A 26,203-nucleotide genomic window follows, 5' to 3' on the forward strand; every position below is an offset into this window, starting at 1 on the left:
CTCGCGCTCTAACCAACGGCCTCTTGGTGCTGCTCCTCTAAAATGCAGCTCTGATTCTGGCTTGTTCAACTGTGGAGAAAACTTTTTCGGGTTCATGGAGACCTGGCAGTGTGCAGCTGAATGTCTCCGACTTTTTTTCTTTTTTTAAATCCTAGGGCCTTGCTGAATACAATCATCAACTTGAGCTTATATATAAAGCACATTCCAATTTTTAAATAAAAACATTTATTCAGTAATTATAAAACAAACTATAAAAATGATGAACCACCACACCAAAGCTCATCCAAAATGCCTCTTTATAAATTAGATAATGCTACCTGTTTGTTTTACAATATGAGTTTAAGCCTTGTGTTAACTTCACGTGTGAATCCATTCCTGCTGGTGTCAGAAGTTTATATGATTCCGGATATCATTAATTTGCTTCACCATTTGTCTTATGTGTTCACCCCTGTAAAATCATAAAATCACTCACTTTTAGGAATACAATGAATGAATAAGGCCATTAATAAATACCTATTTTTAATAAGCCATTAATATTAAACTAGTAATGTTGAAGTATCTTAGAAGTGCTATACTAAAATTAACAGCTTAAGGTTTCAGTTGGATAGTAATGGAGTTTACTATTCATTTAAGGCTAACGGCAGCAAACAGTATTGCAACTGCTGGAAATATTTTTGAATATATTCACTGAGGAACACTTTGAGCACAACAAAATCATATTATAAGAAAGTCATCATTTTTGATCCACCATACTCATCTCTTAAGCCCTTATCTATCACATGGCTCCTATTCCAGTACTTACTGAACAGGCAAATGCCAAGTAATCCTATCTGGGCAGAGAAGGTTGGTTTTGGCATATTTGCTGCAAAGGAAAAGCTACCTCGCAGTAACAGCAGGCTCAGTCTACTTACTCCTCCTTCAGGACGGACTGAATGCACTTCCGCTGGTAGGCGCTGAGAGTGATGGTGGGTTTTTGAGGACTCATGACCTTTTCCATCTTTCGCTGCTGGTAGTCTTTTTTCATAGTAACCTTAAGTATCAAACAGAACACAGATGTTTTGGCTATGGTTTGCTACAACATTTTCATAGTATCTATTTTAGTCTGTTCTTGTACATTTTATAAAATTATTTTCTGTAGAGCAAACACTTTACAAAAAGTACAAAATTTAGCCACCCTTCATCCATTCCTACCTGTTTGATGACATTGCCCAAATGTCGCAGTTGATCAGGTATCAGCTGTAATTCTTTCTTCATGTCTCTCTCACTATCAGAGAGAACTGGGAGCTGAGAATGAAAACTGTGAAGTACTTTTTTCATCCTTTAGAAAAGGTAAGAAAACATCTCAGTTTAAGATCTCTGCTACTTAGGAGAAACACAATTATAACTAACGCTCTAATTCATGAACGTGGTGTCTGAAGGAGGCTCTACAGGACGGGTCAGGGGAAAAGCATCTGCGCACTGTCTTCCCTGAGAGCTCAGAGCAGAGGGAGGTGCATGCACTCAATTCTGCAGGCCTGGGAACAAGTGCTCAAGCTCAGGTGTTAATACCTGAGTACTTAATAGTGGCACCTGAGTAGGGAACTGAATATTGTACAACCCACTGACCTGTTCATGATATCTTCTTGTTTTTCCTTGGCTTCCTCATATTTGTCAGCTAAGCGCTCGGCCATTTCCCGTAGACTTTTCCTAGTGGCATAAATAAAACGAGACTTACGGTCCACCTTGATGGTAAAGCCCCCTAATGTGGTCCGGCATTTTACGGTGAGATACAGTCCCAGTCTTATTGAACTGTTTTCTTCGCTCCCTGGTTTTGGCACTTACCTTTCCTCTCGACAATAATTGAGATCTTCTAGTTGTTTCTTTTTTTGGTCACATAGTAATTTAACCCTTCAAGAGAAAAAAAAAAAAAAAAAAAAAAAATCAGAAGCCAGGTCCAGGCCACTATACAGTGTCAGCTACCTGCCAGGAGCTGGCATGTGAGTGAAGGCCATCCTACCTCCGCTGAATCTCCTCCTTTGCCAGGTCCTGTTTAAGAATGTACTGCTCTCTGAACACCTGGGTGGCTCTGCTGATGAGCTGAAGACACTCTTCGGGAGGAGGAGCTGTATCTTTTTCAGATGATCTTTAAAAAAAGTTTCTACCATTACTTCTTAGCTGATTAAAACAATTAAAAATAGACTCAAGTCATAGCTGCTGCTTTCCCTTCTTTTTATACTTCTATTTACCATTCTCATGTGCCTTTATATCTATTTATTCTTTCCTCTATTCATTAGCTGATTAAATATGCCCTATGTTTCTTCTAACTCCAATAGAGCAAAAAGTACATGAAGTAAAATAAATAGATGAGCACAGAAAGGACAAACAGTAATTACGAAAACAGAAGCGAACCAGTTCTTAAAACCTAAATATCCAAATCCCATACTTCAAAAATGCTGGATTTGCAACACTACGTTGCAAAATGCTTCTAATATGCTTTTCAAAACAATCCGGGGATTCAGCCAGAATTCGGAGGGGAGACTCTGCCACTTCAACATCTTCTTGCGTACAAAGGAGGGGAGGAGACGCTGGATGGACTGTGCTTCTGCAAAATACAAACAAAATCTACCATGGAGTTATTTACTGCAAGTATTATAGGAAAGCATGAGCCACATTTATCCAGAACTCCAAAAATCTAAGAAATTCTACAGGGTTACTTGTGTAAGTACAGAACTCACGTTTTCTGCCTTTGAAGGTCACCTTGGGAAGCTACCCCCTTATTCTAACGCAACCATTTGTCAAAGCATTTTGGACTCTGTCACTTAAACTTATTTTTGTAAAGATCAAGGCAGCACAAAGTATACATTTATTACGTACTCTTTTGCAAGGACTTGAAGGCCAATTATATGCCAGAGTCACAAACATAAATGAATCACATTTCCTAGGTATAATTTGGATTTGATCAAACCCAATACTCAGCCAGATAACCACTGTATGTACTATATTTGCTCTATATAACTTGATTTCTAAAAATTACATCCACTCAAATATTACAAATATTCACAATATTACAAGTATTCACTTTCAGAAAGCTTGAAAGATTGTAAACATTAACAACATGGTAAGTGACTTTGAATGCAACAATCTGGGAATTTGTTAAACAATAACATAGAAAAGTATTTCATGGACTCAGCAGAAACATGATTTGAACGTATCTAGATAACTAATATTTAAGAGTTTTCCTTTCCTTTGGAATTCATGTTTTCATTCTGAAGTAATCTAGTGTGAGTAGGTCTTATTTCACAAAAGGTAGGACGGGTTTTTTAAAAATATGCTTCCAAAAGACAAAATAATTTTTTTCTCCAGTGATTTCATTACTTTTGTTTAGTCTCGCTAGAGTTTTCAGTCTCTTTTAGGATCAGTAACACAAAATTCATAGAGATTTAGTTTCCTGTCCAAATAGTATAACTTGTCAATCTTCAAAGAGCACAGGCGTTCCTTGAAGGACAGTAAATTAATGGCAATATTTTGAACTGTGTCAGTGTCTAGAAGCATATGCTTTGAATGGACATCAAAAGACAAGGAGGCTCTAGTGTTCAATGTTGATGGCTCGGCAGGGACTCCTGTTCCTGCATTTATAAAACTCAGAATGGCATTCCACATCTGCAGAAAAAGAAAAATGGTGCTTATAAAGTAATATGAGTTCTTCAAGGAGGAGGATTATGAGATCAGCCATCTACCACCTGTCTTCCGGAGCTTACACATTCTCTCAGGTCCCTCTGAGGCTGGCAGAGATGGAGAAATTAAAATGTGAGTATGGATTTAGAGTCCGAAACCCTGTACTTGCAGCCTACCTCAGTGTGTTACTTCAGCATTTACTTAACCTCTTGAGCTGTTTCCTCTCCTACAAGATGGGGTAACAGTGCTGTCCTTTGGGCTTGCTGATTACAAGAGACAATGCAGGTAAATGGCTTACTTCTAAGCCTGGCACAGAGTTAGAGCTTGATAAGCATTAAATCTAATTCATAATAATGGAGTTCAATATTTAATTTTAGCATTCTTTCCCACACTTTGAAGTAAAGCTCTTGACTTCAGCTAGCTCAGGAAGATACCAGAAATTATGCCTGAAACAAATCTATCCAGAGATGTGAGGAACAACAGAATATCTGCCCTTCCAAGCCTCAAGTCAGAAGCCAAGGCATAAACTAAGTATCTTCAAGCCAGGGAATGAGGGCACTTTCCCAGCTTAGATTCTGCAGAATGAAAAACTGCGTGGGGTGCAGAACGGTACATACAGTAAGGGCCTTATGAGGCACTCGCAGGTGCTGGTGATGCAGATCATCGTGGGCCCCAGGATGTCAGGGACAATCCAGAATCCTCGGATCGGCGCTGGCTGCCTGGAAAAACACAGGCAGTTAAGTTACAAAACAGCAAATGCAATGGCTCCAAAAGCAACGGCATGGCTGAGGTTCGCCACCTTCTCAGGCCTGGGCTACCAGCTGCCAGGGACATGTCATCAGTGCAGTAACCTCAAACAAAGGTGGTGACTTGTAATACAGCTCTGATCGGTTTGAAACAGATGTCACTTAAGTCTAGAGGCCATCTGAGTTATAAGTCCCTCAGGAAGCCAGAGCCTCATGCCGCCCACTGCAATCTCAGCAGCTACCATGATACAGTGCAGTTAATTCTGTGCATCTTTCTGCCCAATGTGCACAGAAGTCCCCGCTACCCCTGGATGCCTAGCTCAGTGCCCAACCCAGATTAAGTGCTCAGAAACTCGTGACTAAACAGAACTTCAGTCTCACATTAAAAACCCAGTGCAGCCCAACGTCTGTCATAGGACTTAACCTACGTGCACAGCCCGCATCTTGCTGTCAATCTTGGTCCTTACTTCACTGAAGAAACTCGGGACCTCAGAGAGGAAACGTCTTTCCTGCCAACACGCTCTCCACCTGCCCCCGTGCTCAGCCCCCCCCCCAGCACGTGCTCCGTCCCCCCAGCACGTCCTGCCCCTGGACTGATGATGCCGTCTCCCCACCTCTCCTGAGGACGGCCCCATCGACTCTAGTTTCAAAATCTCCCTATTGTCTATTTACCCTCAGCTTATACACACGCTCACATCTCAATTCCATTCAAAATACTTCACTGTAATTTCAAGCTCCCCCGGAGCTAGTCTTTCTCCTCTTCCCTTTCGAATCAGCAGTCTTTAAACGGCAGCTTATAATACTATTTTTCCTTCTATAGCTCTCATTCACCTTTTTTGGGGGGAGGGGTGGTGGTGGTCAGGGGGAGTCTGAGAGGTTAAAAAATGTCTCTTTTCAGTGTAAAATCTACACATAGAAGAGTGCACGTATACACTCTGCACCCATTATCCAGGTCAGCAATTAGAACCACACATGCAGTGGCCTAACAGCTCCCACGTGACCCTCCTGATCATAAGCTTTCATTCCTGAGAAGTAATCACTTTTCTGACTTTTATCATATTCAGGTTCTTTGCTTCATAATTTTCCTATCTATGTATTCATTCCTAAGCAATATTGCTTAACTTTACCTGTTTTTGAAATGTATATAAGTGGAATTTTACTATCTATCTCCCCCATTCATTTTTAAACCTGGTGCTACTCTCCCCCACCCCCAAAAGGGCATCCCTGACATCTTTTCCTTCAGGATCTCCTTCCATCTTTCTGGCAGCCCTTGACTCGAGTTTCCTTTCTGGGCTCCTCTATCTCCACTCACTGGTTATAAGAAAGTATCGCTTGAGACTCTCTTCCCGGGTCTGCTTCACTCCTTCTAGGCCCTTTTCTGAGTAACCTTCACCAGTCACAGTTCCAGTGCTGACAATTCTCACATCCACACCGTGCTTGCCCAGACCACCCCACACTCCAGAGCTACGTGTCCAACCATCACTGGGCTCCTCCATGTGGGTGTCCTACAGGAACAGAAAACTCCGAGTGCCCCATTAACACATCGTCTGTCTTCCCAAACACACTCTTTCTCCTGTTCCGTTTTTCTGAAGGGTACCACGTCTACCCAGTTATCCCAGGTAGAGACCTGGGAGTCATTCTAGATATCTCTGTTGCAGTCAACAAATATTTACTGAATGTCTACCAGACACTCCGACAGACACCAAGTATACAGACATGAGCGGACAGGAAATAGTACGAAACACATGCTCTGCTGTCATGAAACATATATTCCAGTAGTGGTGACAGACGTTAAACCAACACAAACATCAATTTTAATGTGCTACAAAGAAAAAAGGAGAGTAACAGGAGAACACTAAGTTAGATTGGGGAAGCAAGGATGTGAGAATTGTCAGCACTGGAACTGTGACTGGTGAAGCAAGGAACCCTTTCTGAAGAATTAAGTTAAAATTAGAAAGAAGAGTTAACCAAGTGAAGACAAGACACTTGGCTGCGACTGGGGAAACACCTTCCAGACAGAGGACACACTACATGGAGTGGCCTTGAAGCAGGGGAGCGCTCGGGATGAACATGAGATGAACTGGTCCTCTTAGGGGTGAGTCTGCACGCGAGTGTAACGCATATACACGTATGTGACTTACTGAAACAAACAACGGTTACCTGTATACAAGAAGAGACGGTTCCTACCTGCACGGCAATGGCTTCGTACAAAGGATGTGCTCTACAAAGCACTTCTGTTCGGTAGCAAGTTCTTGTAAACTATCCTTATCCTCTTCATCTACAAAGGCACATATTATCACGCTATGTAAGTTAACTGACACATCAAAGTCTCCAAATTGAAATGCTGAAGATACTAGTTACATGTAATTAAACACTTGTCTCAAACCATTGCTTAAGGACTATGTCTTTCTGACAGAAATCTTTCCGTAGGGGTCTAGATTTCTGCCCCAAGAAGGTAAATGGATTTTCCTTGGCCTAGTTTCTAAATGCAGAAATGTTTCACTGAGGAGAACAAACCCAGAAATCATTCCTTTCCAATCTCTTCCTCACCCACACCAATATTATTTTTATAAGTTTTTTCAAATGTAATTCACTCAACTCACCCATTTAAAGTATATAATTCAATGGGTTTTTAGTATATGAAGAGAACTGTACAACCAATAAGAAACCCCCATACCCATTAGCAATCACTCCCGTTTCTGCCAATCCTCCAACCTAGGCAGCAACCACTCACCTACTTCTATCTCTGTGGCCTTGCCTGTTCTGGACGTTACATAGAAATGGAAGCACACGACATGCAGTTGTTTGTGACTGGCTTCTTTCACTCAGCATAGTGTTTTCAAGGTCATCCATGCTGTAGCATGTGCCAGCACTGCATTCCTTTCTACTACTGTTGAGTAATATTCCATTGCATGGGTTACCATATTTTACTTAGCTAACCATCAGTTGATGGACACTGGGCTATTTGGCTATTATGAATAATGCTGACATGAACATTCCTGTACAAATTTTTGTGTGGATGTGTTTTCATTTCTCTTAGGTATATACTCAGGAGTGGAACTACTAATTCAATCTCTTTACTTGTTCAAATTTTCTACTTCTTGAGTCAGTTTTGGCAGTCTGTATCTATAAATTTCCCCATTTCATCTAGGTTATCTAATTGGCATGCAGTTGTTCATGGTGTTCTCCTACAATTGTTTTTTTAAATTGGGGAATATTGGGGAACAGTGTGTTTTTCCAGGACCCATCAGCTCCAAGTCAAGTCGTTATTTTCAATCTAGTTGTGAAGGGCGCAGCTCACTGGCCCATGTGGGAATAGAACTGGAGACCTTGGTATTATGAGCTCTGCGCTCTAACCACTGAGCCAACCAGCCGCCCTCTCTTACAATCTTTTCTATTTCTGTAAGATCAGTAGTAGTATCCCCTCTTTCATTCTGAATTGTAGTAATCTGAATCTTCTCTCTTTTATTTCTTGGTCTAGCTAAAGGTTTGTCAATTTTGTTGGTCTTTTCAAAGAACCAACTTTTGGTTTCATTGCTTTTTACTGTTATTTTTCTATTCCAAACTACTTTTTGATAAGAGTCTGTGAAACATAATGAAAAGCAAAGAAAACTCACCAGAAACAAGAAATTTATGAAGTTTATGAATCCAAGTTAGCCCAACACTGTGTACACCAGCTTCATGAGTACAGTGATATCTTGAGGGACACTTGGGATCTGCAAATGGAATCATTAATGACATAAAGGGAACCATTAGAAAAGTGGAAGAATTCACCTCAGCAGCCCACAAACACAGTTGTTGTTGACAGAAACAATGGAAGATCTACAGGACCTTCATATTGTGGCACTATGTCAGGGATTTTGAAATTTTAAAATTTGAATTCAATTTTCAAATACATTTTAAGTATTTTTAAAAGTGTAATTAATAAAGGCAAAATGTTATTTTCTAAATAGTAACACAATAGGAGTCACCAAAACATAAGTACTTGCTGTCAGGTAACTCATTTATGCCCTTCTGTCCAGCTCTGTGCTATTTATAGTTCTTCAAAATAAAATGATGATTAAGATTATAGCTCTGCAGGAAACCTATGCTTGCACACGGCTCCTCACGAGATTGCTGAAGCAGGTGCATGCCTCCAGCACCGGGACTAGAAGGACTTCAGGCAACTGGTTAGTGAATAGCTCTGTCATAGGACATACAGTACGTCAGGGGTGAAATGAGAAGTTCTACTTGTCTTGAGAATGTTGTCTTACAGATAGTTTTTATTTTAAGTTTTGAATACTATTTTGTTTGATAATTATTTATATTTATAACTAGAAATATGAGCATTGTTACATAATTATAATGTAATTTTCTATACTTCTTCTGAGCCCTATCATCAGTAAGACTATCCCAAGACTGAAAGATGAGCAACTTGAATACTTGTTATTATTTATAAGTATTTATTTCTGTGACTCAAGATTTTTAAAACATTAGACAACTAAAACAAGATACAGAAATAATGTATATGCTAAAACTGTCATCCATAAGCCCCTAAATTAAAATATTGTTTTATCTAGCAGGCTCAGTTTCTTACTGTTGAGTTTCCAGTGATAAGTGTATTATTTTTATCTGTTTTATGTGTTGGGATTCTGCATAACACCTCTGCACACAGAATTATGCTATAAGAAGTTGAAAAACTCCTGGTCTGTGGTAATCATATCTCTGTACAATAAAATACTGAAAAGCTTCTCTTCATTTGCCTGCACTTGAGACTTAATTGAAGGCCCAAATCATCTCATTAGGACTACCACTGCTTACAATGGCGTTTCAAAATGTGTCTGTGGTGCTGAGGTCAACAGAAAAATGTGAATATTGGGATGTAACAGAAATCAGTTATGAAAAAGAGGCAAAATTAGTAACTGAAGTAGGAAATTTGCAAAATACTCCCCTACATGTTGTACGGTAGTTTATTCCACTTATGTCATTAAAAATCTGAGTTTCAGTGACTGTAATATGCTGTAAGTACAAATATGAACAAGTCAAAAATTTATTAGTTTCACATATGAAAATGTTAACTCTCATTTCAAGATAAAAATGCCTACATTTAAGATTTCCCAAAGATATATATATATATATATATATATATGTATATGTATCTCTAAAGGAAACCAATTAGTTTTTATTACTTTACCTCACTAGATCTTAATTCCCTCATCTATAAAACAAAGTTCCAAGACTCAAATACTGTTTAATTAGACACCCCCAGTGAGTTCTCTTTGTTGGTTTATTATATAAGGACTACTATCCCCTTAAATGTTTTGGCTATACTTGAATACAGAGTAGAAGCCATTATTACCAAACCTAGGCAAACTGGCTATTAGGACTATAAGCAGATTAGGTCAAACTGCTACAGGATTAAACTCCCCCTCTCTCTAAGGGACAGAAGAAAACTATGACAGGTACTTCCAATTATTCCAGACTGAGTAAGCTTTGTTCCTCATTCATCAGGATCTTTGTTCCAGAGAGAAGATCCTAGAAGAGACTCTGAGAATGGGTGGAGGTGCAAATAGGAATACAGGATTTTTGCGTTAGAAGAGACCTTAAAGATCACCTGATGTTATCCCCGTTGTTTTCAGAGGAGCAAACTGAAGACCAGAGAGGTTGAGTAAATGCTCAATACTACAGACATATTAATATTACAGCTACAGCTAAAACCCAGCACACTCCAGATTCCTAGTCACACACTCCTTCCACTCAGCCACTGTATGAACAGCACATTCTTTGATTGTCTCAGTTGTTTATCCAAAAGCTCCACAGACGAACAGAAAGAACTGGCCAGAGGATCTGGAACCAACCCAGGTAGGAAGGAAAGAAAGAAAAAAAGCAAAGAAAAGAAAGAAAGAAGACAACATTCAAACTGGGTCTGGGTATATAACAAGATACTGTGTCCTAAAAAGTGAAGAAAGGTATTTTATTTTATTATTATTTTTAAAATTTTATTAGTTTCAGGTGCACAAGACAAAGCAAAACTTAGACGTTTATAAGAAAGGTATTTTAAAGAGATACCTTCCTATCAGTAGAACTTGATTTTTAAAATTTATTCAAGTTTGCATACATTTACATATTTGAATCATGAAATATATTTTTGATTGGACTAGGAATAACTCACTATTATAAATCTGGGTAGATCCAGACTGAAGACCACTATCTTAAAACTTAGGAAATTCTTTCAGTTTTCCCTGAACATACAGGGTCATGTAATAACTGAAAGGCCAAAAGAACCCAAATTTTTAAAGGCTGGAACCATAGAACAAATAAATGACAGGGAACAAATCTGTGACAGTCTTGGTATAAATCTAATGGGATAAAATATTCATTTAGTGAATGCCCTACCTCTGTGAAGTTTGATCGGACAAGAGAAGTCAGAATCAAAGGGTTCATCGTCTCCAGACGCCAGTTTCAGGGCAAGCTCCAACTCAACACACTCAAACACATACAGAGAAGGGACGAGGTCGGCCCTGCAACCCCAGGACTTTTCTGACTATAAAAAAAAAGCATTGTAATTTTAGTCTTTCATGTTCATTTGAAAATGTACACAATTAAAAACAGAAGCAAAAACAGCTGGATCAAGTAGTACTTTCAAATTCTTAATTCCACCCCCTACTCTGACAGTGGCTTGTTATTCTTGAGGGGAAAAAAGTCTCTCTTCTCTTAGGAAGATGTAAATAAGGAAGTTTGGGGAAGAGCCAACACAGTGATTCAAAGGTTCTTTATACACGTGATTGAAGAATGCAACTTAAGAGTTCAGAAAGAAATATGCACGTTAGTGGAGCAAGTAAGTTGGGCACCTTCTAACTTGCCCCATTTAAATTTTTAAATGGGCTTCAATTTTAATTGTTTAATTTCCAAATTATACGAAGTGTCAGGTATACACTAAGAGTCCTCAGACATGAAGTGACTCACACTTGTCGATGAAGGACACAAATACCCACACTAGCCTGACTCACTGTTTGTTCATCTTCCTCTTCCCCTTCCAGCACCACGCAGTGATACAGCATTCCTGACTCAGTAGCAATCACGAGGGTGTGGGGGACACAGGGCAAGCAGAGGATAGCACAAGCCTCATAACCGTAGTTGTCTTCAGCTGCAGGATGCATGGGCAATGGGCCTAACAGCTTTCCGATGATCCCAGGGCTGAAGAAAGAGGGAAACATATTTGAGTGAAACCATGTTGACAGAAGACAACCATGCCCATCACTTAAAGCCTTTCTGACTTTGTCTTTCTCCAGCTGTCACACCCTAACTACAAACAGTATATTTACAATGGCTCCACTTGATTGCTTTCCTGGTGCTTCTCAACTGGAGACAATTTTTCCCTCAAGCGGATACTGGCAATTTCTGAAGGTATTTTTGGCTGTCACAACTGGGGGTGTGGGGATAGTGCCCTAGAGAGCAGTTTCCCTAGAGAGCTCTCGGCCTCACATAGGAAGGTGCTGGCTCAGGTAATAGATGGCCGTCAGCTGTGACTAGTTGGCCATCGGCTGTTACCTGTTAGCCATTTAGCCACTGATATAACTGCCGTGGCTGAGCTAGCAAAGTAGCGTAGTGGTGTAGTGGCGTGGTGTGGCGGAGTGTGGATCGCGGACTGCAGAGAGGCGGATTGCAGCTAGCAAGTGAGGTTGGTTGGCAGAGACAAGTGGACAGCGGGCTGCGGATAGTGTGGCACCTGCCTCCCATGTCTCCAACCCAGCCGCCAGCGAGACTATAGTGGTATGACTCCCCTATCTATGGCTCCGTGGGTGTTCCTTTTTGGCCTCACCATATCCTACGTTCTTATGTGGGGAGCAGGAGCTGAGACCCCGCAGACCACCCTGCATGACAGGGGGGATGGAGGGGAGGAGAGAGGGTGGATGACTGGTGTCCAGAGATGCTGCTAAACACTCCCCCACAGGACAGTCCCCTACAACAAAGAATTACTCGGATCAAAACGTCAATAGCGCAGAGGCTGAAAAACCCCACCCTAACTTCACTACAGTTCTATCTTCGCTACTCCACTGAAGCTGCTCTCTGGTCAAGGTCACCAATGAGATTCTAGGTGCTAAATCCAAAAGGCACTTACCTTGACCTTCCACTGCATTTACCACTAGTTAACAATGCTTGCTTCTTAAAATCTCTAACACCTGTAGCAATTTTTCTGAGTTGTCTTCCTTCCCCTCTGAACACACTGTTCTAATTCCTTTTTCTAATTTCTGTCTCGTACGCATTAGTAGTGCTTACCGCTCCTTTTTGTCTAGTAAGTCTCTGGTTTTCACTGGCAGACCTCAACCATGAAAAAAATATTGCTGCTGTAAGCCCTCGTCTCTTCAAAATATACCGTTACATGACAGCATATTAAGCTATGCGTGGTTTTAACTACTACCTACGTGTAGAGTCTGATGACTCCCCAATTTTTTCTTCTGACATGTAGCTTATCTTTAGGGGCTTCAGACCCACATATTTAATTGGATTAGACAAATATATTTATTGAGTGCTAGATGACACCCCCAAGGAACTGATGGTTTAGCTAGAGAAGGAGACATGTAACTAGAACTACTATACCATATGGTAAGTATAAAAAAGCAAGGATTTACAGGGCACAAAGGAATATAGAAACGTACAACGAAAGTGAGGTGTGTAAGAAAGGTATCAAAAACAAGTAGGATCAATGGGGAAAGGGGATGTTCTGGGAAGGGGTGGAGAACATCCCAAGCGAGGAAGCAGCATATGCAATGTCCTGGAGGCATGAAAGATAAGGAATTCACAGGAAGGAAACTTAGCTTAGTATGATGGGAGGCGCAATACAAAGTCAAGGGAACAGAAAAGCAGGGAGGCAAATATTCAGTCCTGGCCTTTAGAGCAGATAGTCCCGTTTGCCACAGTGAAGTGCTCAGAATCCATCTGTTGGGTGACAGTGTGTCACTAGAGGTTTAAATAAAGACTGATGGAGTTTCACTTTACTAAGATTAACCTGAGAGTGAGCAGTAGTGAGGAGAATGACATGGAGGAGACCAAAATAGGATTCAGGGCACCTATTTAGGAATGACTGAGGCAGAAGATGATCAGGGCTGCAGCAAGGAAAAGAGAATGCAGAAAAGAGTGTACACTTTCGATAAATTTTCATGATAAAATCAACAGAATGTTGGGACCAGACTGTATGTAAGAGGATGTAGATGACGCAGGTTTGGGGCTAAGACTACTAGGTAGATCATAATGCGGACAAATGAAGGCCAAGTGGTAAGAGGAAGAAGGGGCAGGGAGAGTAATAACGTTACCACAAAAGCCTCACAAGAGACAGATCACATGGGGAAGGTAGAGAACACTTCTGTCGGTAGTGAAGCCTCACCATTCTGCAATCTATCAAGCTCTTTCATCTTTATCACTCTGCATACTCTCTTCTTTCTCCTGGAACCACTTCTGCTCCTGTTTTTACCTAGTGAATCCTCCTCAGGTATAAGCTTTTGTATTAATATCTTCTCAGGCTTCCATGACAGGCCGGCCTAAGCATGTACTGTCCCAGTCCTGCGGTGCCCTGTGACGCCCGGAGCATACTGCATTGTACTAGTTATTGGTTTGTTGTGTGACTTTCCAGTAGACCAGGAACCACACAGCAGGGATCTTGCCTTCAATCTTACATTCTTATCTGCCACGTAGCAGGCCCTGAATAAATGTCTGCTGAGTTGATTTATCAATGAATAAACTACCAAGTTACAAACTTTCCCCAAATTCTTATCCTATATTGACACTAACTCTCACTATGATGGATATCTTCTTTCCAGTCCTGTATTTCCAATTGTCTATGAAATATTTCCACTTTACTGGTCCAATACTGTGTCAAACAGACTATTTGTAATAACAAATCTTCTTCCTCCAAATTAGCTGCCCTTCCTGACCTCAGTATTTCTGTTAGTGGCTCATTCCCTTATCCAAATAATAACAAAATTGTATTGATCCTTCCTTTGTAGAATCTACTATGTTCATTTCTCCATTTGCATTACAACCATCCTAGTTCAAACTCTTGTAGACTTGAAGCTAAATTTTACAACAGCCTCTTTAAAAGTCTTTCTGCCCCAGTCCCTTCCCAATACCTCCCTTTTCGGCCTTCTCTTACTACTGAGAGACAATCTCTAGCTTCCTACGACGCCTTTTCCTACAGGAAACAACTTCATGTTCCTTAACTAAGTGTTAACTCCACAAAGTTTTCCCTGGGCAGATATTTCTAGCTTTACTATTTAATGTCCCCTATCTGAATCCTCTGCTCCAGCCCCAAATATCTAATCATGGAACCCTGCATGACACTTACACTTGCTTATTTTCATTCTCTACTTCATGCTGCCCTTGTAGTTAAAATGGTCTTACCCTTCCTTGATGCTTCATTTAATCCTGCATTAGACCTTTAAGGCCCACATGACATCAGTGCTTCTCTATGACAATTTCCTTTACTTCTTCAGTCAAGATGATCTCTCCTTCCTCTGGGTTCTTAGTGTCCATGTACCACTAATGTGGTACAGGTGTCTTTTCATGTGTATGTCTCTTCCCCACAACTGGGATATAAGATACCACATTACCATGCCTAACCACCCCATCCATGGTGCCTTGTTCATATAAGATACACAATAAATACTTTTTTCATTGACTAGACTTTGTAAAAACAAATCCAGTTTTATCTTAAGTGATTATTTAAGAATTCCACTGAACTTACCTCAATAATATGAGTAAATGAAAGGTCATATGATCTGTACCAAGTCTTTCTCCAAAATATCAAGCCAAGCATTGAAAGGCTGCAACACTTCCACAAACTCAAAAAACATGGATCCCAAGTGTGACTACGACAATCTCTCCTGGAGCACAAGCTAGGCTTCCTTTCAGGTGGGTTACCTCCTCAACTTACCTGTGTAACAGACTGACGTATGTAAGGAACGTCTCCCCATTCTCATACAAGATGTACAGTGGGTATGCCACTACTTCGTCTTTGCCTTTCTGTCCAAATGTATTCTTCGGGACTGCTGCCAGTGGCCCAAAGTCAAATGCAACTGCTGTCTCTCCTATAGAGGCGGTGTATGCCCTTCTGAAAAGAGATTTAAAAACCAGCTTGTTACAAACAAAACAATATGTCCAATAATAGGAGGTGGGATAGGATTTGTATTCAATGGAGTAAGACAAAAAATTATAATTATGAAGAAAGATAAACAACACTGGGAAATTCTTATAAAATTAAATGAAAGACGAAGGCCATAAAATTATATAGTGCTACTTCAATTTTAAACAGTTTATATGTAAAGACACACAAATAGTAAAATTATACACATACAGGCATGCATAAACACAATAAGGAAACAGGAAGAAAACATATGAAAACACCAATAGTTATCCCTGAGCAGTAGGATGCATTCATTCCACAAATATTTACTATGTACCTACTCTGTGCCAGGCGCTGTTGTAGGCTCTGGGAACATATCAATGAATTAAACAAAGGCCCTGCCCTCTAGTGAGAGAGATGTACAAGGAACAGAGAAGAAATAAACACGTAAGAGAAAGTCAGAAAATGATGCTATGAATAAAAACTAAAGTAGGGTCACAGGGTATTTTTGGAGGTGCTACTTTAGACTAGGTGGTCTGGGCAGGCCTCTGATAAGGTGACATCTGAGCAAAGATTTGAAGGCAGTAAGGGAGCAAGTCTGTGGTTCAGTAGGGAAGGAGCAGGTGGGAGAGGGAAGGACACGTGCAAAGGCTCTAAGTGGGAAGGCGGTCCATGCTGTCTAAGGAATGGCAAGGAGGCCAAGGCAGAGGGAGGAATGAAGCTGGGGGTGGGCATTGGGGGCAGCCCTGTAGGCCCTGCAGGGCCATGATAAAGACTCGGGGAAATAAATGGGGTGTGGAGAGCAGGAAAGCAGAATGATCTGATTTATACCCAAAGTATTACTCTGGCTGCTATATTGAGGAGACTATAGGAGATTACAAAAGATTTCATTTTTTTCTTAATACTTTTCTGTAGTCTTCCCAATTTTCTACAATAAGTATATATTACCTTTATAATCAGGAAAGACAAATGATAAAACATGCTGTTTTTATAATTTTAAGTTTTAGTATAATTGATTATCCAAAAAATTTCCAGTTTAACACGAGGTTAGTGAATATGGTTTAAATAAAATCACAATTTCATGTAGCTGTGACAGTCAACATCATTCTAAGGTATTATAAGTAACGTATCTTAGTTTCTTTATCACATGGAAAGGTACTTGGTATCAGAAAGCAAAAAATGAGAAATCCCAACATCCAGAATAAAAGAACTGCCTGAGTTAAAGTAAAAAAATCAAGACAATGAATGGGAATAAACAGACATAGAAGTTAATTTAGAGACTTAAACTACTCCCAAGTCATCAACACTTAACTGGAACTTAATAAATACAGTAATAATGTATCTAATAACGATAGTAGATATCAATTAATGAGTACTTACTCTGTGCCAAGACCATGCTAAGCACTTTTTATGCATGATCTCATTTATTCGGCACAATAATCCTAATGAATGAGCACTGTTATTATTCATTATATTCACGGAAGAGTTACGGAAATGAGGCTTAGTGCACTTGAGTAACTTGCCCAGATGCCACAGCTGAGATGAGAACCTAGTGTGCTGACAGCAGAGCCAAAGCTGCAACACCTGCCTCCCTACGGCCTCTCCCCTAGGCCATGTGTCGTCAAAGGGAGCTTGATAATCTATGGAAACACTGCCGGGGAGAAAATGCCGACCCCAGAACAGGACCGATCAGCACCAGAGGCAGTTATTTCCCCATTTTGAAGACAGATGCACTGGAATTTAAGAAGCTGGTGCTATGACATTAAAATCATTTAACTGAAATTTGCAGTTCTGGGACTATCAAGGAGAATCAAAGTGGTTCCAGGTTGGTGGCAACCTCTGACCCTTAGCAGCAGCAGATGGAAATCCTCTGTGGAGGAAGACACCCCACCTCAGGCTCTCAATATTCCCAAACATTCAGATCAAGAAAACATAAGCTCACAATTAGAGATCAGCAATCACAGGAAGAAGCCACCATGATTGTGGCTCAGGAAGAAGAACAAATACATATTTAGATCCCCATGTCACCCCCACAAGAACTTCAAAGATTAAAAATGCCAAATACAGAATAGCTATTATGAAATATTCAAAGGAATAAATGTTAAAAAACCAAAAATAAGCCTATTAGATATAACCACCATGGAGACACAAAAAGAACTAAATGGAACTTCCAGAAAGATTGCTACTAAAAAGCTTCACACTACATGCACACACTGTGGGTGACCATGTGTGGTAATTACCAGAAAGACTGATCAGGAGGCCAGAGGAACGGGGTGTGAGTTCAAAGGATGACTCTGTTAGAGGTCAAAGTAGCGAGGACGGTGCCCCCGTAGTGGGTAAGAGAAAAGAAAGAAGCCAGGGTCACAGGAGAATCAGAAGGGCTACCTATGCTCCACTCCAGATTCCGGGATACCAGAGGCTGGTCTGGGAGTTCAGCAATTGCCTCTTCACAGAGTGAACAGCGGGGAGGCCTGTGGCCCAACACTCTTACCTTTCATCTTTTCTGTACTTTTGCAATGTTATAATTTATTCTCTTATTCAAGATACAACAGTTTCAGCCACTCACATTTCAGAATTTTCTTAAAAAAAGATCAAGTTGGTAATTACGGTGACTTTCAGATCTGTAACTTCTTGTTACTTATTCACAGTGCTTACTGTAGCTTACTTCTCACATTACCAAAAGCATGCTCAAGTCACCTCTGGAAAACCTTGCAATATCTCTGGTAAAATTGCATTTACAATACCAATAAACTAATCTGAAAAGCATTTCATGACATAAATAAAAACTTACCGTTTGTTGAGTATTAGATTTTCTTCTTCTTCTGAAAGTATGATGACCTTAGTGGGTGTCTGGGGCTCACGTAGAGAGTAAATTCTAGCAATCAAAAGAGAGGAAAGCCAGCACTTAAAAATTCTTTCATTTCCCAAAATTGTCCTTTCCTCTACATCTAGTCAGTTCTTGAGAATTTTTCTACAAGTTATCACAACCATTTCTTTGCCAAAGGTCTTGCTGTCACTGACAAAGCAGCCTACTTCACTTGCGCTTTAACATTGGAGGAAGGTTTTCTTAGGCCCTAAAGAAATATTCTCTATGCTCACTAAAATTCTTTATTAGTGCACCTCTTTCTTCCATCCTAAGTCCTTAGCCATATTCACCTTATCTAGTAATCTCACTACTGCTCCTAAGGTCGCCAGCTTCCCTTCAATTACAATCATTTTTCTCTGCCTGTCAGACATCAAATCTCATTAGAGAAGGAACGATGTTTCACTATTTTGGCCAGCAGAGTGAGTGGCATGTAGCCTGCACTCTATACATGTTTCTGTCATATTAAAGACACAATATTATGTCATCCCTATTTTCTTAAGGGAAGTATAATACTGAAAAAAATTTAATTCACCAAAATCATTTTAATTTAAAATAACTTGAATTTTCACAGCATATATGGCTATTGTAAAAAGGAGGAAGAATTTTCAAAAGGCCAGTAATATTATTATTAAAAATCCAATGCCCCTTGTAAAGTCTTCATCAAAGTAATCCCTTATTTTGTCTGACACACTAAGAATTTTTTCAACTTAATTCCATTATCAATAAAATGCCATTTAATAAACGTTTTCAATGAAAATTTGATCCAATTAAACATACATTCGTATGGTCTTCCTAGCTACCTATAAGCATTACTGACTTCAAAACACACATAAGTACTAGACAGTATATATATTGGAAAGGGAAATAGTGAAAGAAACAGTGATGCAACAGCACACTGAGTGGGAATTTCTTGTTGCCCTGAAATTGTCAACAGGGTCCACAATTTAGGAAAAGAAAAGTGTGGGCCGGCCCAGTAGCTCAGGCAGTTAGAGCTCCATGCTCCTAACTCTGAAGGCTGCTGGTTCGATTCACATGGGCTCTCAATCATAAGGTTGCCAGTTCAATTCCTCAAGTCCCGCAAGGGATGGTGGGCAGAGCCCCCTGCAACTAAGATTGAACACGGCACCTTGAGCTGAGCTGCCGCTGAGCTCCCGGATGGCTCAGTTGGTTGGAGCATGTCCTCTCAACCTCAAGGTTGCCGGTTGGACTCCCACAAGGGATGGTGGGCTGCGCCCCCTGCAACTAGCAGCGGCAACTGGACCTGGAGCTGAGCTGCACCCTCCACAACTAAAACTGAAAGGACAACTTGAAGCTGAACGGCACCCTCCACAACTAAGATTGAAAGGACAGCTTGACTTGGAAAATAAAAGTCCTGGAAGTACACACTGTTCCCCAATAAAGTCCTGTTCCCCTTCCCCAATAAAACCTTAAAAAAAAAAAAGTTTTAGATACACCATATCTTAAAAAAACCTTCAATAATTGAGGCCAGATACATACCTCCCTTAGGACTTAAGTGAGGAAGACTTAGGCCTATGCGATCTCCCACCCTCTCCTTTTCCAGCATATATGAAAGGAAGACTAAGAGAGGGTGTCAAGAGTCCTCAGGAATACAATACAATGTTTGTAATGGGAGGGTATTCCCTCCTCCTTTTTTTACCCCCAACTCCAAAGACAAAAGGGTGGGCAAGGAAGGCTCTAACAGAAACACTCAGCCAGGTTTAGGGGTGCCGATAATAAGGGGAGATGAGTATCTCATTTCTGAGCTGAATGCCAGATGTGTTGTAGAAAACTACAAGCCACCAAGGTAAGGGAATTCTTGGGTGAAACTGACATATCCTGAGGTTGGGGGCATGTGAACACTATATGGTTATCTACTTCTTATATGGAAATTTCTGAAAGAGGGAGGCAGGAGCAACCTAAGAAAGGACGATGGCATAGTATGCCCAGTTCTCTGTGGCGCTTGGAAGGCAGGGAAAAGGATCTCGGCAGTTACCAGGGCTCCATAGGAAAGACCACAACGGTTAAGCAGAGAAGGAAGGAGGTATCAAGTTTGGGGTCACTCCATCTTGAGAACGGGTTCAGGGCATGGAGAGCTGATAGGGCCAATGGAAGACAGCTCCTCAGTGATGGAGGAAGCTGAAGGCTAAATCCTGCCCCGGAAAACACACACATACACACCATCTGTGCAGAGACCACCACATCAACAGAGGCCACCAGCAGCAGATGGAACTAGATTAAACTAGGATCAAGGATATACTCCCACCCCATCACTCACAGACACCCAGTTAGGTAAAATGCCTGCCTCAGCTATCTCACCATCAAGGAGTTAGACCCAGAGGAAGGAGGAGGCAGGCCCCTTCCTTACACTTCACCCCCTACTTCAAGGTGCTGGGACAAAAAGATGAATCAAAGAGTAGATCGTGCCCTCTCCACTCATTTCAGATGCCTCAAGGTCTGACCTGTGATAGGGCCAGGATATAATTTTGAAATAGATTTGAGATCAGTTTTAAAAGGGACAGACTAAGTTTTTATAACTGAAAGTAACCAGAAAACTATGAGATCAGTACAAGATGCCAATAAGGGATCAAGAATTCAGTAGGGAAGGAAGATTTGGTAGAGCACAGTTAAAAGCACTGATTAGGAAAAATAAAACTGGAGGTATCTGTACCTCAGTTAGTTGAGTCTCCCCATAAACATTTGATATAAGGCAGATCCAGAAAGTTAACTGGTAACAGAAATCTCTAGGATTAGGGCATTAAATCAGAGTGCAAGACCTGGAAGGGGCTTTAGAAGTTACCAAATCAAATCTGCTCATTTTGCAAACTGGAAACTGAGGCTTCCCTAAAAAGAAGTCTAAGATCTCAAAGATACAAGTGGCATTGGGACAAGAATTCCATTCTCTCAACTCCCAATTATATTGTTTCCCCGATGCTACATTACCTCCAAAGTAGCGACATAATGAAAACAGCTTTAGGAAGATTATTTTAACAGTACTTACAGGTCAGATTAGGAAAGGAGAGACTGGAGGCAGGAAGACTAGTAGAGAGGGAACAGCAGTAATTAAGCATGTAAGTTAGGGCAGTGAGACCATTCTTAGATGATTGAGAATAAGTTACAACAGCCATCAGATAAAGCATTCCAACATCCAAGGACTCATGTAGTGGTACCTTGAGCTATTAATTGGGAAACAGAAACAGAACCTCCCCACTCACAAAGCAGTAAGACACAGAAATGAAATTTACCTTATTACGTTGTCCGATGTTAACAGCACTATGTGGGGATCCAGCATTTCACTTGGATACCAGGCAGCATGCTTTAGAGTCAGAGAGGTAGAACTGGTGAAAAATCTCTCAGCAATTGGAGTGGTACTAAAATAAAGACAACAATTTCCCAAAAACATTTTGTAGAACTTGGATGAAAAACCGTCTAAAGGAAAATCTATTTTAACATTCTTTGCTCTTCTTTCCTTCAAATTTCTTTCCCTTAAGTCTTGCTAAGAGAGCATTCAAAGCATCTATATCTATTCGGTCAACATTAAAGAACCAAAATAAAAATATTTCCTAAATTGTAGAGTATTTTATACTGTACTTTACAAGTGATTTTAGGTATACTAGGTTGGTGCAAAAGTAATTGCGGTTTTTGCAATTATTTTTAACCTTTTAAACTGCACTTACTTTTGCGCCAACCTAACAGTATCTTATTTGTTCTTTAGTAACCTTGTAAGGAAACTACAAGGGCAGATAGTACCATTCCTATTGTGGAAAAGAGGAAATAAGAGATTTAGAAAGGAAACATTTTAAGGGGACCCAACCTATAAGTTATGGACCTAAAGGTGGGTTTCTACCTTATATTCTTTTCAGTAGATGTTTCAGACTCTCACTTTTCTGGATTTGTTGAAAAAGAAAATAATACAAAAGTAAAACTTAGTTGAACTTATGAGCAAACTGTCTGGCTCACAGATAATAACTGCTTTTAAAAAAAATCTTATTTCTACTTACTTGAAAAACAGCCTGACTTCCAATGAGATAGCAATGTGATAATTCAGGCAGAATAAAAGTATAATCACACATATACTATAAACATTGTTATCACGAGAAGCCAATGTGCAGACCACCTGGAGTACTCAGAGTAAACATACCTTAAGAACCACTGGTCTTGAACAATTTTCTGCTTGTATTACAAATTATACAGACAAACAGTAAATGGAAATACAACTTACCTACAATTCACTGTTGATTTTCCACCTTCAAATTCAGAATTCTTCCCCCATCTTTTAGGTAATTCTAACACCATAAGTCCTTTTATTCCTATGAGTGCCACATGATGTTGTGTTGGACTTAACAAGACTTGATAGATTTCAAACAGGGGCGGATTTATGCAAAGCAATTTCTGAAATTAAAGCAAACTGGTCAAACTAGTTCATTTTAATGCAAATATATGTGGCAGTTACTTGAAAGCACAGTACTGCTTTAGTTTCCCATAACTGTAAGACAATGAAGCGTTCTGGATAATTACTAACACTTGGGCCATTAATTGATGAAATATTTTTAACCATTTTGATTGGGATGTTATATGAAATACATCAAATTTCCCTACCTTGTTAAATAAATACTACACATAATTTCCCTTATGACCAAGCTCCAGCCTACCACTTAGGTCTCAACTCTCCATCATTCCCCACTTGTACTCCAATCAGATTAACTTGTATTTCTGGGTAATTATCATGCTTTGTTATGCCTCTGTGTCTTTGCAGAACTGTGCCTCTTTCTGCAATGCCCTCGTTTTCCTTTCTTTAGATGACTAACACATTCTTGGAGACTCAGCTTCTAGACACTTTTTTCCCAAGAAAAAATCTCTGATCTTCTGGACAGGGATAAATGCATCTTTTCTATAATCCTATAGTACATTCTGGACAACTCTATTATAGTTCTTATCACCCTGCATTCTAATCATTCTTTTCCTTTTTTATCTCACACAAATTATGAATTACGTAGAATGAATTACTTATGAATCTGTATCTTTCCTCGCTGTATCTTTAGCATAGCATATGGCATATTGCTGACTCACTCAATGTTTTAGTGAACAAATGAACTCAGAAGTATTAATAAATTCTAACTGTTATAAAAAGAAATAGTACAATAAGATAGAGAATGGCTTCAAGTGCTTCTACAGCAAGTAAAATGGTGCTTTACCTATGCAGATTTAATATGGAACTGCATTTGTCTCAGCATCAAATGCCCTCAAAAAAAATTCACTTCTATTCGTATTTCCTATTTCTTCTCTTATGACCAAGTTCCCATTTTCACTTCTTTCTACTTTCAGTGATGAAAATGCCAATGTGTAGAGAATCACCCTAAGCCAAAATCCTTTTAGACAAGACTGTGCTGAATATGAGATTTCTATTGTTACTGGTATCTATAAGCCTGTTTTTCGTTTTGATTTTTAGCTGCACTTTGCTGATTCCAATCAAATGTTTTTTCTCCTGTCAGTGGTTCTTTCCTTCTTTTCCCTATCTTCTCCACCTCCATTGTCTTTCTATTTGATTTTGACAGTCTATCTCAAATCAAACAAGGGCCACCTTTCTTCTGCTGTACATACAATCCAATTTACTTAAATCACTAGTGATAATCACAGTATTTAAGGTTTTTTTGTTTGTTTATTTTGTCTCTAAGTCACTACTCATGCTTTTGTTAATGTTTAAAGTTGTAATTCGTGCTAAGCTGTTTATTTGCCTATCTGAGTTTTTGATATTCTGGAGGACTGAGGGTCATTCAGATACCCACCAATATTTACTGGGAGCTTCTGTGTCCCATGCACTCAGTGAACTACTGGAGATACTGAATGAATGAATGAATGTATGAATGAATAAATAAATAGTAAGCAGACATAGGCTCTCCCTTAGTGTCTATAGTCTAGAAAAGCAGACAATAAACAAATATGAATAACTTAATCATGACTGTGCCAAATGCTGCACAGTAAGGTAGGGTGCCAGTGGAATATTGTGCATCTGAAAATTACTCTGATAAACTGAAATTTTAAAGTAGATTGTAGACTTGGGGTGGACAGATGGCTCAGTTGGTTAGAGCATGAGCTCTGGGCAACAAGGTTGCTGGTTCAATTCCCACATGGGCCAGTGAGCTGTGTGCGACCTCCACACCTAGAGTGAAGACAACAAGCTGCTGCTGAGCTGCCGCTGAGCTCCCAGGCAGGCAGATGGCTCAGTTGGTTAGAGCGCATGCTCTCAACAAGGTTGCGGGTTGGTCTCCAAGGGATGGTGGACTGTGCCCCTTGCAACTAGATTGAAAACACTGACTGAACTTGAGCTGAGCTGCACCCTCCACAACTAAGATGAAAAGGACAACAACTTGACTTGGAGCTGATGGGTCCTGGGAAAAACACACTGTTCTCCAATAAAGCCCCAGAAATACACACTGTTCACCCAATAAAGTCCTGTTTCCCCTCCCCCAATAAAATCTTTTAAAAAAAAAAAGATTGTAGATCAATTTTCAAAACTGCAAAAATATAGCTAGCATCTCTTTAAATTTAAATCATTTCTCATCAACAAGAATCAGGCAATGGCACACAATAGATGTCATGTGTTAGAATGGGTGCCAAGTGTTTTTTACTTTTTAACCTTTGAAAGAAGAGAATCAGTTTATTGCAAATAAACATTTCCATAAAGCAATGTTTCATTAAAGCAAGTCTGGAACATTTTCTCATCACACCCACTTTCACATGCTGTTGGCTTATCAAAGACAAACAAAAATCCCTTCCAACTTTGGGGATGACCTACTTTTCTAAATGGGAAAAGAAAGAATTAACTGGGGACTCCTGCATGTCAGGCACAAAACTTGGTGCTTTCAAATCTATTACCTGACTTGATTGATGCTCATAACAACCCAAGAAAAAATTAGGATTATCCCTATTATTTTATGAGTGTCACCTCAGGAATGAGGTTTCTAAGGACCAACCTACTAAAAATAGCAACTGCACCCACACTCTCTATCCTCTTACCCTGATTTGTTTTTCTTCAGATCATTTGCATCACTGATATGTGATTGATTATTCCGTGGTCCTTCCCTTCCTCCCAGACCCCAAGAACTTAAGCACCTTGAGAGCATGAATTCCTGTAACTGTGTCTGCACAGCGTGTGGGTCAAACATTTGTCCAAGAATAGAAATACGGAAAGAGAGGCTAAAAAAGGTTATATGGCCATGCTAGAGCGGAACGAAAATAAGATAGGAGAGACTTTTCCACTCGAAGTCGGACGTCCCACAAAGGGCACTTGAACAGCGCATCTACCAGAAGACGAAAAAAAGCCAGGATGGGGAGGGAACAAAAAAAATAAAACTAGTTCAAATCCCAGCTGAAGGTCGTTTCCAAGATTAACCTGGCGGTACCTGGTACTGTGAGAGGATGGACTCCTCACTCGCGCCGCTGAGGCCCCGAAGGCGAACCACTAAGAAAGAGCTGTCTTCTCCGTCCCACAGGAAGAGTTCTCCGCCGAGGCCTAAGACCAGGTTTCTCGTCAGCAACTGCGGTGGTGACGAAGGCAATGATGAAGATGCTGGTTTCTCAGCCTCGACTGGGCTCTGGTGTTTCAATCCCTCCCGGAGTCGCAAAAACACGACGTGGTTAGGAAGCCAAGTCTGCCACAGCTCACCATCGCCGGAGAGTCCCTCGGCGGCCGCCATCTTGGCCCGACTGCTCTCCTCACTCCAGTTGCTCAGCCCGCCGCTGAGCGCAGCCAATCGGCGGCCAGCCGCCCACTGCTTCATCCAATCATCTAGCAGGTATCCCGGAAACACGAGCTAGAGCTAGGGGCGGGGCGCAGGCGAG

At 40.4% G+C, this 26,203-nt stretch overlaps 1 protein-coding gene across 1 annotated transcript; it reads right to left on the reverse strand.

Moving 5' to 3' along the window:
• Positions 1-279: 279 nt before the first annotated feature.
• On the reverse strand, positions 280-26,097 carry NUP88 (nucleoporin 88). Its single transcript, XM_019718115.2, has 17 exons — positions 25,765-26,097; positions 22,584-22,753; positions 21,607-21,732; positions 18,290-18,373; positions 15,310-15,486; positions 11,390-11,576; positions 10,776-10,923; positions 8,018-8,116; positions 6,588-6,678; positions 4,272-4,373; positions 2,423-2,581; positions 1,997-2,122; positions 1,822-1,887; positions 1,606-1,686; positions 1,192-1,318; positions 912-1,030; positions 280-448 (listed from the first exon to the last, which is right to left on the reverse strand). Exons 1-17 carry the CDS (start codon positions 26,056-26,058, stop codon positions 385-387), a joined length of 2,220 nt encoding a protein of 739 aa, XP_019573674.2. The 5' UTR covers positions 26,059-26,097; the 3' UTR covers positions 280-384.
• Positions 26,098-26,203: the final 106 nt, after the last annotated feature.

Source organism: Rhinolophus sinicus, linkage group LG15 (genome assembly GCF_036562045.2).
Source record: "Rhinolophus sinicus isolate RSC01 linkage group LG15, ASM3656204v1, whole genome shotgun sequence".
Taxonomy (NCBI): domain Eukaryota; kingdom Metazoa; phylum Chordata; class Mammalia; order Chiroptera; family Rhinolophidae; genus Rhinolophus; species Rhinolophus sinicus.

Coding starts and splice junctions, on each gene's coding strand:
- NUP88 (XM_019718115.2), bottom strand. CDS start 26,058: ATGGCGGCCGCCGAGGGACTCTCCGGCGATGGTGAGCTGTGGCAGACT. Junction 1,319..1,605: donor CAAGAAGATATCATGAACAG/GTCAGTGGGTTG, acceptor CCTTTTCTAAAG/GATGAAAAAAGTACTTCACA. Junction 1,031..1,191: donor TGGGCAATGTCATCAAACAG/GTAGGAATGGAT, acceptor TTGATACTTAAG/GTTACTATGAAAAAAGACTA.